Here is a 16,039-nt window from a genome sequence, read left to right as displayed (position 1 = left end):
GGGAAGGGGGAACTGAACTTAAGTGTATGGGTCAGTGTGTAGGGGAGCAGTGTGTCTGAAACACAATGTAGAGGTGAATGTGGAGCAAAACAACCCAGTGCAAGCAACAGAATAAACTAAGCACACAGAAAACGGAGCATGGTGTGAGTTGAAAGCCAGGCCCCACATGTAGTTGATATCTGGATGAGAAATGCTGGACCAAGCCTATTGCTGCCAGCAGGTAAACACCTAGGTCAGTGGTTCTGCACATGCAATGCTTCGCGTATGCCATCAGTGACAACATTTTGCACTATTCCACTGTGACACCCATGCCAGCTCATATGCATCCATCTCAGTATTTGCTGACAGTGTTCTAAAGCCCCCAAAGAGACACCCCATTCCTTCCTCTCCCCCTGGGATTCCTATTTCAAACTGAAAACACAAACATTTTTGTTTATTTCCATATTTGTAGAACTTTGTACTGAGCTGTAAGATTTTTTATAATTAAAGTTTCACGTTTTATTTTGCAGAGACGTTTTGGGTCAATCCACAGTACAGGATAACATTGGAAGATCCAGATGAAGATGATGAGGACAATAAGTGTACAGTAATTGTTGGATTAATGCAAAAGAATCGTAGACTGCAAAGGAAAATGGGAGCTGAGTGTCTTACGATTGGATTTGCAATGTACCATGTATGTATTTTCATGTTGAGCTGTTCAGTCATGATAAATAAACAGAGGCTAAAAATGCAATTTTATTTACAAAGAGATTAAGCTATTGGGAGTAATGAAGCCAGTTCAGAACTATGCATGAAAGTCACCAAGATAAAGGAGTAGAACAAGCTAGTGTGAAAAGGAAACAATCAAATGAGATGTAATGAAATTAAAAAATCAAGAATTTGATGTTTGTCAGAAATACTGGTAGGGAGGACAGTTCGGGGAGACAACAGGCGTCACAAAAAATGAATTACATGAAAAAAGGAAGGGGAGAGGGGGGTGGGTTTAAGATCTGGGTTGTGAGAAGCAAAAACTTTGAGATTAGAAGTTCTGCAGTATAACTGTTGGAAGGAAGAATTCAGAACACTTCTTTTATGCAGAGCGTATTCTGTGAGAATATATAAAGTCTTAACTATACACACTCTTATGTCAATTCATATTCATTCTTATGATGTGTTTAGTTTAACTATGCTGATGTACGAGGGTGGACAGCTTGAGGCATTCACAGGCATTAATCTCAGGAACCTGGCTTTAACTGTGATACAACTGACAGTACATAGTGGTAATACTTTTTATAGGACTGTAAATATAAAGCTGTTGATTCACAAGCTGTGTGAAGTTCAGACTTAGGATTTAGATAATCACTATTCTGTCATCGACAACCCAGTTTGCATCTCATCATCAATTTGTTGCCTGTATCGTGTTATCCAGTTCTTCATTACTCAGTCATGATTTCTGTGGTATATTTGAACTGAAGCATATCGGCAAAGACCAGCCATACCTTTAGAACCAGTAAAGTACAGTCAATAAGGCACGGTCAGGTCTGTCATCAGCACTTACGTGGTGTTTATTTCCTCCCTCAGTTACTTACCATGAAATATGATGCAATGGACACTGACAAACAGTTGGAAGAGGGGTTCAAATTCCTATGCAGATGTGTTCAGTTTCCCTAAATCATATTAAGCATATGGTAGGGTGCAAACTTGTGATCTTTTTCTGGATGATATGGATTGTAAAGTAATTGTTGAAGTTTGACGACTGAGCATGTTGTGGTCAGCAGCAAGCTCTGCCAGTGGATGGTCAACTTTGATCTTGGCCACAGTCAGCATTGGCCATTCATTCAGGTTACATCTGTTTAGTGGACATTCCCATTTTAAAAGCCTTTGCAGAAGTTACAATAGAGTAGGAAGAAGGGGCTTTTTTTGAGATTTACAAAAACAATGATACAAAAAAATTCACTTTTTGGTTCTCAAAATATACGCCTTTAAATCTATACATTTTTCCATGTGTTTTATCTGATTCTAGAAAATGCTGTTGATATCTCACAAATATGATGTTGGGAGGATGCAACAGCTTCTTCAGGTGATGAAACTTGCTGTCCATTGATTTTGAGTTGAACTGGTGGAAAATACATGTTTTGTTTGACATAAGGGATAAATTGGACGACTACAGGTAATGAGACTTTAAACTGACGTTTTTCCGTGTCAGGTAGTTCATTGTTTGATAAGTAGTGGGACAAGTGGCACTGTCAGGAAGAAGGGTGATATGATGTTTTCAATAGTTTTCTTGATTTCATAGTCATTGATCTGTGGCTGACCAGTTATAGCGTATCATTCAGCATTCATTGTTCTTCAGTGCTCTAAAGGAATGGTCACAACTTGTCCACTGTGACTAAAGGAATATGTGATAATTTTCTCAGAAGTCCTCAGAGATCAAATCACTTCTGTTGATTTTGGTTTACCTTGGAATACTTGAATAGCTGAGAGATCCTTAGTCTCCATCTCCAATGAAAAGATACAAATTTTGTTTTCGGTTGTGATGTTCTATGCAGATTTATACAGATTTTAATTTCTTCAGTCAAATTTTTGGAAAATTTCCTTACACTAATTGATGTGAACTCATTTTTGAGTCTCAGTTGTACTGTAGGAACAGATTTTTATTGCAGTTAAAAAGTTGATGCAAAAATTAATGTACTGCAACTTTTGATATGCATTAGAATTTTTGTATCCCAAAGAGAGTCAAAAACTCATTCCCTTCAGTCATTTTCCACACAACATTGATGTTTACTATAACAGCAATCAATTTTGGTCGACCTTCACAAAATACAACACTGATGAAAGGAGCAGCATGACAGAATTCTACAAAATAATAATAGACAGTTTTTCTGTAGATAATTGATTGCCAGACATTGAAGGAAGAGATTTGAGCTACTGATTTGGAGTTAAACCTTTAAGAAAATTGTAAAAAGTCATCCCATTAAAATATGGTTTTTAATAAAGTGCCTTTATAAAGGATAATAAAAGAGTATTGCCTCACTGTAAAGATTTGTGGTATAGATATTAGTGGCAGTGGCAGTGGCAGTGAAAATCAGAATCTGTGACACTGTTGACGTCTCTTATGGCAATAGTATACAGCAGATCTCTATAGTAATAATAATAAAAAATCTGTGCCCAGTAAATAGAAGAAAACACGTCACACGGCATACAAGGGGTATAGCAGAAGTCCACAAAATTACTGTTGACTATCATTGATGTCCATTGGCTGTGGGATCTTAAAACCTATTCTGAGCTCAAATTTAATTACTGTCTCAAACAGAATGACCTTCTTGCAAACCAGAAAAGATGTTGTGGACACTGATCATGCAAAATCAAACCTGCACTTTTCTCACATGGCATCCCGAAAGCTATGGATCAAGGCAATTGTATAGATGCATTGCCGGCCGGAGTGGCCGTGTGGTTCTAGGCGCTACAGTCTGGACCCGAGCGACCGCTATGGTGACAGGTTCAAATCCTGCCTCGGGCATGGATGTGTGTGATGTCCTTAGGTTAGTTAGGTTTAATTAGTTCCAAGTTCTAGGCGACTGATGACCTCAGAAGTTAAGTCGCATAGTGCTCAGAGCCATTTGAACCATGTAGATGCATTATTTCTTGACTCTCAAAAAGAATTTGACATACCATGAAAGTATACTTATTACCAACAGTATGATTGTCTACAGTATCAAAGTTTGTGACTCAACTGAGGATATTGTGGTAGGAAGGGCACAGCATGTTTTCTTCTATGGAGAGTCATTGACAAATGTAGAAGTCACTCCAGGCACACCCCAGGAAACTGCATTGGGACCCCCATTGTTCATATTGTATATTCATGGCCTCAAAGACATTATTAATAATAACCTTAGACTGGGACTGTTTATTAGCTACCATTGCTTTAACCGTTACATATGATAAATTTTGACAATATTATGAAAAGTATAGATTGCTATTCCCCATGTGGAGGAGACGTTGAGTCACAGACACGCGCAACAAAAAAACTACTATACATTTGAGCTTCCAGACAAAAGGCCTTCTTCTAAAATAGAAAATATGCACACATTGACAACCATAGCTATAGTTGTGCTGTGACTGTGGGTAGGTGCATCTGTGCATCTGTGTGGTTGTGTTTTTGGGTAAGTGTGTACATTTGGTAGAAAAAGTGAAAGAGCTGAAAAGCTAGAGTGAATAGTGTTTTCTGTTAAGTGTTTGTGTGTCACATGTCACTCAGTTATAGACTAATGGTTGCCTTCCCTTTATTTTATGTATTGCGTCATATCATGTTGTGCCGGTTATGCAGCAAAACTGATGTGCCGCTTACTCTCTAACCCCATCTCCTCAATTTTTGATGCCCTAGGCAGCTTTTTAGTAGATACAAATATACAACCCACTATTTATTTACAACTTGCACAAAATAGATACGTGTTTCAAAGTTTTACTGACCTTCAAAGTAGTCACCAGCATTGTGTATAACCCATTGCCAGCAATGTAGAAGTCATAGAATACTCTTAGCAGTTTGAGCGGCGCGGTCTATTGCCTGACGAATGTGTAGCAGTTCTGAATCAAATGCGGTGAAGTGTTTCCTTCAGTTTAGAAATCTATTTGGACTTAAGAGGGCTTAAGTCAGGGGAGTGCAGTAGGTGGTATAGCACTTAGCAACCCTATCAGTCAAACAAATCAGTAACAGCTTGAACTGTATGTGCTTGAGCGTGGTCCTACAAAATGATTATCAGATCCTGCAGAAAGTGTCATCATTTCTTTCTCTATGCTGCCCATTTTTTTAACACAACCTGCAACCAGCTTAGACACAGAAGTGATGACACTTTCTGCAGGATCTGACCATCATTTTGCAGGACCATGCTCAAGCACGTACAGTGCAAGCTGTTACTGATTTGTTTGACTGATGGGGCTGCTAATGCTATACCACCTACTGCACTCCCCTGACTTAGCCTTTGTGAGTTCAACTAGATTTGTAAACTGAAGGAAACATTTCATGGCATTCGCTTCAGAACTGCTACAAATTTGTCGCGCAGTAGACCATGCTGTTCGAACTGTCAACATAACTGGCACTGCTACGAGTATCCTATGACTTCCACATTGCTGGCAACAGGTTATACACAATGCTGGTGACTACTTTGAAGGTCAGTAAAACTTTGAAACACGTATCTATTTTGTACAAGCTGTAAATAAATAGTTGCCACTATTATAGTTCCAACCCTCTTACATTAATGCTCATATTCTGTGAAGCACTGTGAAGTGCATGGCACAGGGGTACTTCCAATTGTACCACACATTAGAGTTTCTTCCTGTATGAAGCATGAGAACAACTGCTTAAATGCCTCTATGCTGTTATAATTATAAGAATCTTTTATCCACAGACATCTTGACTGCATGTAATAAATACATTATAGGTAACCAGAGTTATCATTAGAACTAAAACTTTTGAAAAAATAAAAATATTAAAAAGCCAAAGAATAAAAATATACAGAGTAACCTGGCATGAAAGTAACATTTCAGGTCGTCAGGAAGCACTAATTGTGCCCATGTAAAATTACCTTGCCTGTTCATGCATCTTACTTTAAAACTGGAAAATTTATTTGCATTGTGTGCTTGAGCATACTTGGCTTATATTTGTGAGAAGTGCAGTGTTAAAAGTTACTTACATTTAAAAAACTGTAACATAAGCTTATGGTTTAATTTTTATGTTGTAGTTTTACATTTGTGACTTGTTTCTATTATAGTCATGGAATACTACTACTTTTCATATTACAAAGTGCACAGTTTTACATTTAAAGCAAGTTTCTTACTTTATAAATTTTTTAAAGTTTTGCCTGTATATGTTTGCTGTCAGAGGTTACCATTACTATTGTTTGCCATGTAATCATTAACATACAACATGGACAACAAAAGTCCCAACACAATTCCATGGGACACATCTAAAGTTATTTCTACATTTGTTGATGACTCTCCTTAAAAGATAATCTGCTCCTCCCTATCAAGAAATCCTCAGTCCAATCCCATATGACTGAAAGTTTTGGGTATGGCACGGAGTTACACACTTTTCAGATGTTGAGAAATACAGAGTGGTGTACAAAGAAATGGCCCCAAGTGCTTAACTGTTCATTGTCACCCACCAGTTGTCATCCATTGTTTCAAAGAGCTGTTGCTCGCATTAGCTTATTTGTTTATTATTTTTAATTATTACATGTTTATCTATTTGTTGTTGTATCTGCTCATAGTGCACAATAATTCATGCATAACTGGTGAACACTTTGTACTTGAAGCCGGTTTTTCGTGCACCACCCTGCATATCATCTGCCTGATGAACTTCATCTTTGGCCTTCAAAATGTGTGTAGTTCTGTCCTATGTTTGGTCAAGCAGTCTTGTAATCTTGAGCCACAATTACTGTACCTGCTTTTGCACTACATGTTTAGATTTCTCCTTGAAAAACAAAATCACCACCTCTTTGGATGACTTTCTAAATATGTAAACTTCCTATTTCTTTTAACTGCCCTTTGTCTTCAATAATCAGTGTTGTTACACATGCATTATTTTGAACATTCTCAGAGTGGTCAGATCTGTTCACTGCCATTGGATCATATATATTTTTGTCATGGGTTACTTTCTGATTTATTCAAATAGGTTACAGAGAACTTAGTATTGTTTCTCAGGGTTTTTCATTGTCTAGTACCAACAAAACTGTAATTACCCAAATTGTATGATTAAGGTCTCCTCCATGATAGTATGATGGACATAAGTATTAACAAGCTGAGGCTTTCTCTAAAGTTTTTGAGTAATTCTAGTGTTGATAGAAACCCAGTTATAAATTTGTGCCTACCCTTGATGCTGAATCTTATACAAACAATTTTGCATGCAACTTCAGTTTCTGTCTCCGTGGACCTGAGTTTCCTGTCTACCGCAAAGAATACACTACCCCAGTCATCCATTATCATGTCCTTTTAACATGCTCTTAAATGTACCCAAATTTCTCTGCTGTCAATTTCAGGTTTTGACTAGCTTTCTGTACATATGTGGCCTCTATTCATTATTGAGATTGCTTGTAGATCTTGGACTTTGTTGTGAATCCTTTGGCAGTTGTAATTAGGAAGTCTCCTTTGTGGGGAGATGGTAGAGTTGCATGTATGTGGCTCTTACACTAATACTTGAAGCCTCTTACAGCTATGATTGTCTGGACTAACCTGAATAACTCTTGGGTGTACTCCACAGTACTGATGTTTAGTGCAGCCCTGACCCTGTTAAAGTTACCATACAGTTCTCACTGTGTATGCCACTAGTTCAGGCTAGTCACAGACTAGCTCATGACAGAACCTTTGAAGTCTCTGGTTCAGTCTTTCATCTTGGAACCAGGGGGATACACTAAGTTCTGGGGGCAATGCTGCAGATTGTAAGCTTCTGAAATTCTGTTGGCAAAGGTGGTCTTCTCAACAATCTCTGCCAGTTGCAGGAATCATTGAAGTATGACATTGGAATGCAAATGATGGGCATATTTTGTTCCAGTCTATAGCTGGTTGCATCGTTTTCCATCAGTGGCTTCTGGAACAGTTCCTAGCTCCTTCAGCAGGTTTAAACATGTTGAAAGACCCTCCCACCCACCTTGCCACCCCCTTCCCTCCCCTCACTCCCCAGCCGTACATAGTGTGATCTTGCTGCTGTTTCCCAAAAGGATACCATGATTTGCTGCAGGTTTTAACTGCTGAGAGTTAACAACCCTACTTTTCTGCACTTGTTTCCCCTTCGCTCAGGACATAGGTGGTGAGGTGTATCTCACTATCTCAGTTTCAGTGGCAAATGAGCCTCAAATTTGTTGCAAGCAAATGAGTGTATGGCCCATTCCATAGACCAACAACTAGCACAGTGCTCAAAGTCAGTGAGTCAATCCACCAATTTCCAGCAGCTTCCAATTGCTTAACATCAGTCAAGTTGATTTCCAGCAGCTTAGGACTAGCAACTTTATCATCTCAGGCCTGATAGTAGCACTCACAAAGTCCTATGATATTTCTGAATACATTTTCAACTTCTCACCCACCCAGTCTCCATCTCTGCATCTATATTCCATCAGGGTGTGGAGTGTTTTTTGTTTTCGTCTGATATATGTATACATTACTATACATCACTGGAAAATCCAGGATGAAATAACAATAATAATGATAATAATAATAATAATATTATGAAAAGGGTAGATTGCTACTCACCACATGAGGAGACACTGAGTCGCAGACAAGCACAACAAATGGACTGATACACACACACACACACACACACACACACACACACACACACACACACACACACACACACACTCTCTGTCTCGGACCACGGAGCCCAACCTAAGACAGTGGTCTTGCATGCATGTGCGGCTGCATGCATTATGAGAATTTATTCTTTTTGCAAGTGCATTTGTTTATATGGATATGTTTGCTGATGTCTGTAAGAGTAATTTTCTGCCTCTCTTGCAAGTCTTTGAGGTTAGAGTTTGAGTTTCAAAAAGACACGAGAGAGGCAGAAAATCACCTGTTCAAACATCACCAAATGTATTCATGTCCACAAATGCCCTTCAAAATGAGAATAAATTCTCGAAATGTGTGCAAAGTTTAAAGAAATAAGTAACTGGTGAAGTTTTCATTATTTAGGTCACGAATGTCAGTCACAGGTTTTCCTGAACCATCTAATGTGGTGAATGAAATTAAGAAAGTATTTTGCCTAAAAGCTCAAATGTATGTTGTGCCTGTCTATGGCCCTTAAGTTTCCTCTATATAAGGAGTAGCACTCTACCCTTTTTGTTATATTGCTATACATCACTCTTATTTTCTGCCTCATTCTTGCTCTTGCTGAAGAAGTTTTAAAGCCAGTTCAAAACAAATGGGTTAAGCTTGAGCTTTTAGTTTTTTGTCATTACAGTAATAACTGATCATTTTGCATCTGTTCCAGTGAGTGCTAAGCAGATAAATCTCAAAATAAATGTTACCAATGAGATACAGATGTAATTATCTGAAAAACCTCTTTCATAAATGAAGCGTCATATATTAAAAATTAAAAAAAAATTCAATTCAGATGATTGTTTCACAGAATTAGACAAGCTACCTATCACTTACCTTCAGGAGGCACAACTCTCAGTATACTGAACACAAACAGAAGAAAATCAATAATACTCATCATCTGAGAACCACATTTTCCTCCTTTACGGGAGAAAGTAAAAAAAGATGCTAATAGGGACCCAGTTTGTATGAATAAGAAGGGAGGAAAAGTTGAAGGGAAAGGCTAGGAATATGAGAGTAATATTTTTTAAGTTTTTAGAAACAGACTATTAAAAGCTATTAAGTTGCGATGTTGTTATAGTTTTAAATTAGTAAACAACAACAACAACAACTACTACTACTACTACTACTACTACTACTACTACTACTCCTACTCAAAAACTGGCAGAGTGGTCTGTGTACAGTGAGATTTTAAAGAAAGAGATTTTTGAAAAAATGGAAATTTTACATGAACATTTTGGATGTCTTACTTTTACAAAGACACGCTCATAAGCTTGGTTCTGGTTGATGTGCCTGCTCCTTAGTCAACCACCTTCAAACTTCCATATATTCTCCCCTCTAGAAGGAACCTATAATTCAAAAATGTAACACAGTAGCTATTTATTAAGACTAGTTTTCAGTTGTTAGAGACCAAACATTTTGTGAAGTTGTGGCTTTGGCACCGTGTCATGTGCTTCATTGAAACAGTAGCAAAACTTTTTTAAAATTACACTTAAATCAGTAACTGACTGAAATTATATTCTGACACCTTACCTGAATAGTGCTAAACACACAAATTCCTTGTAATCTAACAAATAATCAAGTAGAAAAATATATCTAAAAACAAAGGTGATGTAACTTACCAAACGAAAGAGTTGGTATGTTGATACACACACACACACACACACACACACACACACACACACACACACACACACACACACACGCACACACACACACACACACACACAAAATGAATGTGTGCGTGCGTGCGTGCGTGCGCGGGTATACCAGTCCTTTTCTCCCCACAAGGTAAGTCTTTCCGCTCCTGGGATTGGAATGACTCCTTACCCTCTCCCTGAAAACCCACATCCTTTCGTCTTTCCCTCTCCTTCTCTCTTTCCTGATGAAGCAACCGTGGGTTGCGAAAGCTTGAATTTTGTGTGTGTGTGTTTGTTTGTTTGTTTGTTTGTTTGTTTGTTTGTCTATCAACATACCAACACTTTCATTTGGTAAGTTAAATCATCTTTGTTTTTAGATATATTTTTCCTATGTGGAATGTTTCTCTCTATTATATTCATATAAATAATAAAGTAGTGTATACAACCTGATTTGTTTTGTTGAGTATTAATAAAGTATATAAAATTGGTTAAAATGGAATGGTTCCCTTCCAGCTTCCAGATCCAGATAATCTACCAAAACCACTTGGAATGGACTTTTTCAAATTCAATGCATCAGTTGCAAGGTCACCCTCATTCATCAATCTCCGTGAAGTGAGTTGTAGATTTAAGCTTCCTCCTGGTGTTTACTGCATAGTGCCATCAACTTTTGAACCAAATGAAGAAGGAGAATTTATTCTTCGTGTATTCTCAGAGAACAAAAACAATATGGAGTAAGTATTTTCAAGTGTATATTAAATGGTATTGATTCTGTTCACGTTGCAGTAGGAAATGTGATGTACTTAAGTAAATGAAAATGGACATATTTTTGTATAAAATTTTTTGCGTAGAACTCTTTTTTAAATTTATTGTGGCTGTAGTTAGTTCTACTTGTAGAGCAATGAAAGAAATTAATGCCTAATTGAACCAAATATATATGAAATGTGTGTTTGGTAATTTAATAATCATTGTTGCCATTGCAATATCATTTTTTTTATTATGCCAAAGTTAAGTAGCAACACACTCATTTTGAAAACGTGTGTGGGTAGTGCTGTTCGAAAGTAAATAATAAATTTATTTTCTTTCTTCCAGGGAAAATGATGAAGAAGTTGGAATGGGTGAAATAGATGAAAAAGTAAGTCTCATGAAGAAATAAAGGCTTTAATTTTCCTAATTTATATCTTGTATCAATTTCTGCAGCTATTTGACAGTTGTAATTTAAATTATGAGATACTATTTCTAATTAATGAGAGCAGAAGCTATTCCACAATAGTCACACTGATCCATATGTGACCCCTAACTATCAACATTAACACCTTCTGTGACACAGGTTTTGAGCCTCATATCACTAGATAGGAACACTGTGGTGAAAGGCCATAGTAAATACTTTGATTTCTTCTTCTACTCAATAACTTCTGCAGAAATGGAAGATTTTAAAGAAATTAAATGAATTTATTGCTCTGATAATGTAATAGTCGATTTGGTCAAGAAATTAATGTTACACATTTGATTATTCTGGTTAAGAGACAGTTTTCAAAATGAAGAACTGTCACTGGCATTAAAACACAGACATTGTTGTGATAACTGAAGAAAGATGAGATGTTAAAGTGGATGATTGAAGTATTAAAAAAAAAAAGACTGAAACTGAAGGTTGAAATTCAGGTGATTAATGCAGTACTGGCTCTTCTGTAGTAAAAGCCATCTGTAGTTCAGTACTACCTGCAGAAGGTATTTGTTGATTTTGAGGCATGTAGAACATGACAGTGTTCCACATAAAATTGGTAAAACTGAAATGGTCTCTTACAGGTTTTCCAGATCCAAATAATCTACAGAAGCAACTTGGTATTGGCTTTTTAAAATAAAATGCATCAGTAGTAATTCGTGTGTGTGTGTGTGTGTGTGTGTGTGTGTGTGTGTGTGTGTGTGTGTGTGTGTGTGTTTTACATTCTTCCAGGACTTGAAATATCATACTTGTGTTGTCAAGGTGAATTAGATTGTTAAGGATGAAAAGAGTGACATTCTGAAAGTAATGACAAATTAGATGTATAAAGGCATTGTAAGTCTGAAACAAGAAACTTAATTGTGATTCAGTATACATGCAGAAGAATTGTAATACAAAATTAACTTTAAAAAATAATTTACAGGCTCTATAAGATGGAAAACAGTTTCATAATACTGATACAGTGTTGTAATTATTGTGCTTAACAAGATTTTGAAAAAGATTTTAATTCAGTTCCAACAAAATCTGTTAAAATATGTTGAGAAATAAAGTACTGATATAATCTTTGTTAATACACTGGATTGAGCTATCTGGTGTATTATTTAAGACTTTAGAATTAGGTGTATTGAAGCATTTTGGTTTGCACAATTTATATCAGGTTATTGACTGCACAAATGCTGATGGGGTATGCCATTGCAGACGGCTACCAGAAAGCAGTGATGGTAATGCAGTGTGACATTCTGATGACAGCTCCTAACATTTTCACACTAACAACTTACGTAAAATCTGTCAATCAGAAATTATAATATTAGGGACAGTTGTCTTATGAATGTGCTTTTGATTTTTGCCTGTGTATATGTTTGTGTCATGACAATTTCTGATGTAGCATAATAGCTTGCATTAATATTAGTGGGAATTAAAGTTATCTTTGAAGAGGGACATTAAATTTTTTGATGTGTGCTATGTCAAGTCAGAAGTTTGTAAATATGGTGGCTAATAGCAGTTGTCTTAATATTTTTAGGAATGTTTGATTTTGGTAGATTATACATACTTATTTGGTACATGTGTTTTTATTTTTGTTAGGTAAAGAATGAGCCTGTACCAGAGGAGCACAAGTCTGAGGACAAAATTAAGGAATACTTTAAACAAATTGCTGGTGATGACATGGAAGTGGACTGGATGGAACTGAAAGAAGTACTTGACTATGCACTGCGCAATGGTACTATAAAAATAAGATTTAATTTTTGTATGTGACTATTTCAGATGTACAGTTTGACTGAAATAATGTTTGGATGCAAACTTAGGACAACATTTTCTTGTGCATGTTGATTTAATGACTTTCATAACAACCTTTACATAATTTCATGGTAAAATTACGCTTAATAGGCAGAAGTTTCTTATGGGTGAAATGTGTTACATAAACAACTGAGAAGAAGAAAATTACATTGCTATAAATAGCGATTTTACAGAATAGTTTACAGAGTAGTTTAATTTTTTATTTATATTTATTTATTTTTTATGCAGTGATCGATTTATACATGATAAATTCTCTAGCAATTTGCTTTACAACTAAGCATCATATTACAGCTTTCTGGGAAAGTTAGTTAGTCATGCTTTAATAATTTATGCTTATGTTATTAATGAACTGTTTGATGCAGCTGTAGAAATGACAAATGATCACTTTGTATGCTAAAATGTGTGTGTGTAGGGACACTAATGCCTACATAAAAAGTACATATACGGAATAATGGTGTAATAAATTCCACTTTATTGTGAACAGATACAAGAAAACATGCATACACATAACAAACAAGCAGAACAGTCAGCAATAAAGAGTATGAGAAACTGTCGACACACTGCACTTGTCACTTATCGATTAGTTAACTATGTCACTCCCACACAGTCCTCCCCCTCATAAAGTGCGGAGCACTGGGGATGAGAGAGAATCTGAGTTTGACGTTGTGCCTAGCCCGCATGTTGGTGGCTGGGCATGGAGTACATGTAACTGCAGTTGGTGACACATCTGGTTTGGTAGTGTGGCCATGAGGAGGAGACGCAGTTGATGAGTGTGAAGTATTGGTTCACCTGGTGTCATTGCGTAGCCACCAGAAGTCGGTGGTAGTTATTCCAGTGTGATCTGATGGTTTGCTTGATGAAACTGGAGGACCAGAGCTGGTACAGTTTTGGTGCACTGTACTGTATGTGGCTATACCCTGTAGCTTTACAGGCTGCAGTTTGTCCACAGATACTGTTGTGTGTGGAGCACAGTCGTATTGTGGAGGTACTCTAAGCTGTTCTAATGTTTTGCAGGCTGCTTGGAGTTCACCTTCCTTTGATGTGATAGCACTTAGTTATTCATGCTGGGTGTGTTATGTTTTGTTGAACAACCCTTTTCTCCAGTAGTAGTAAGACTGTTAGCAGTGTGTACTATTTGGTCATTTAGTAAACCCACAGTCAGAGGGCCTGCTTGAGGAAATATGTGCTGAAAATAAGTGGGAGCAGTGTGGGTTAACACAAAAGTCCAACTGCAGTTCTCGGTGAGACCAATGTCTAACTCCAAAGTCGTGTGACTATATATGCATATGACAGAATCTTTAAGTGCAATTAGAGACACTGTACTGTGTTTTGCCTCTGGGTGGAATGTGCCTGGCAGTTTGCAGACATCCATTGTCATGTCAGTTAAAAAGACTAGGCCTGAATGGTGGTTGGTGACTGACAGCTTTTGTGATGTAGTGTTGTGGTCATTTCTTTGTTAGCAGCATGGGACAGTGAGACAATATGCAGTATGATCAGCAGTCGTACAATGCCTTTTTGACATACAGTGCAGGCTGCTCTTAAATTGTAGGCATCATATGGATGTGCATGAGTGGTATTGTGACTAAGAGAATGTGGTGGTGAGACAGCCTCTTGATGGTGGCATGGAGCTTTTGTAAGACCTCAGGAGCACTCTGTGGTCTTTGAGCACAGGCAGTGTAGCATCGAATTGATACATCAGGCTTGTACGGGATGGAGTGAACAGAGGTTGATGATGTGGCCATTATGGCAAGTGAGTCAAGCAAGCTATGTGCTCTGTCAGCAACTTGGAGCAATGGCTGCCTATCATGAGCAATTAAGGATAACTTCACTTAAGGTATAAATTGTTGTTGCCAAATGTGTAACAGCAAATGTCCAGAATGATACTGGTATCAATCATTCTGCACAAATGTCTCCAAAGTTATATAGTGTCTTGTCGTCATGCGTCTCGTGGTACAGGATTTGCGCGAAAAGAGTTCTGCACCCTTTCTCCCCAGATAATTTTGTTAGGGCAGCTTGAAGAGATGGAATGAGTGTTGGACAAAATAAAATGTTGTTCACTAACAAATAAATCCTGTACATACAAAATAATGTTTAAACAATTCCAACACTGGATAGATAAAACACTGAAATAGATGGTGTGTTGCAGCAAGTGTACTACCAAGACGATATTATTTTGATCAGTGAACTTCAATGTAATATAAATTAATTTCAAAATTTAAATATTTGCCCACATTTTGTTCAATGTGCCAATAACAGATCTCCATCTTCTTTATTTTGGTGCCTAGTAAATACCCAGAACAATTATTTCCAGTCAGCAATACTAGTTTGTGATTTGTGTTTTGACTCTGGTTATTATGACACACAGAACTACACTCGTGCTCATAAATTAAGGATAATGCTGATACAGGTGAACAATGCTCTGGTGGTCGGTTTGAGAGTTTAAATCACCTTGGGGTATGACCATAAGGTGCATTTGATCTGCGGTCGTCGCACGGTGGTGCTGGCAGCAGTCCACATATGCAGAGGAGTGTTGGTGCATGTCAGTAGGGTACAGCGTGTAAGTGTGCAGATGTTTTCAGACATGCTAATGGTGACTGTGTGTTGAAAATGGCTCAAAGAGCACATATTGATGACGTTATGAGGGGTAGAATACTATGGTGACTGGAGACTGGTCAAACACAGCAGGTCATAGCACGGGCCCTCCATGTGCCACAAAGTGTGATCTCAAGATCTTGGCAATAATTCCAGTAGACAGGAAATGTGTCCAGGCACTACAGTACAGGACATCCACAGTGTACAACACAACAAAAAGACATATCTCACCATCAGTGCCCGCAGACTGCCACGGAGTACTGCAGGTATAGTCTTGCTCAGGACCTTACCGCAGCCACTGGAACAGTTGACTCCAGACACACAGTCTACAGACAACTGAACAGACATGCTTTATTCACCCGGAGACCTGCAAGGTGCATTCCACTGACCCCTGGTCACAGGAGAGCCCCTAAAGCCTGGTGTCAAGAACACAGTACATGGTCATTGGAACAGTGGTCCCAGGTTATGTTCACAGACGAGTCCAGGTATAGTCTGAACAGTGATTCTCGCC

The 16,039-nt window shown here is 37.7% G+C and overlaps 1 protein-coding gene across 4 annotated transcripts in view; it reads left to right on the top strand.

The window, feature by feature from the left end:
• Nucleotides 1-16,039, top strand: part of LOC126183439 (calpain-A) — a 642,654-nt gene that overhangs the window by 583,478 nt on the left and 43,137 nt on the right. For all 4 annotated transcript variants that reach the window (XM_049925446.1, XM_049925430.1, XM_049925454.1 and 1 more), the window contains 4 exons: nucleotides 510-673; nucleotides 10,437-10,654; nucleotides 11,013-11,055; nucleotides 12,724-12,859. In XM_049925446.1, the coding sequence (XP_049781403.1) occupies nucleotides 510-673; nucleotides 10,437-10,654; nucleotides 11,013-11,055; nucleotides 12,724-12,859 (561 nt within the window). The remainder of the gene's footprint in view (nucleotides 1-509; nucleotides 674-10,436; nucleotides 10,655-11,012; nucleotides 11,056-12,723; nucleotides 12,860-16,039) is intronic.

This window comes from Schistocerca cancellata, chromosome 1 (assembly GCF_023864275.1).
Source record: "Schistocerca cancellata isolate TAMUIC-IGC-003103 chromosome 1, iqSchCanc2.1, whole genome shotgun sequence".
NCBI classification, from domain to species: domain Eukaryota; kingdom Metazoa; phylum Arthropoda; class Insecta; order Orthoptera; family Acrididae; genus Schistocerca; species Schistocerca cancellata.
The sequence above is the reverse complement of the archived record's forward strand: the minus strand, read 5'-3'. Positions and strand labels throughout refer to the sequence as shown.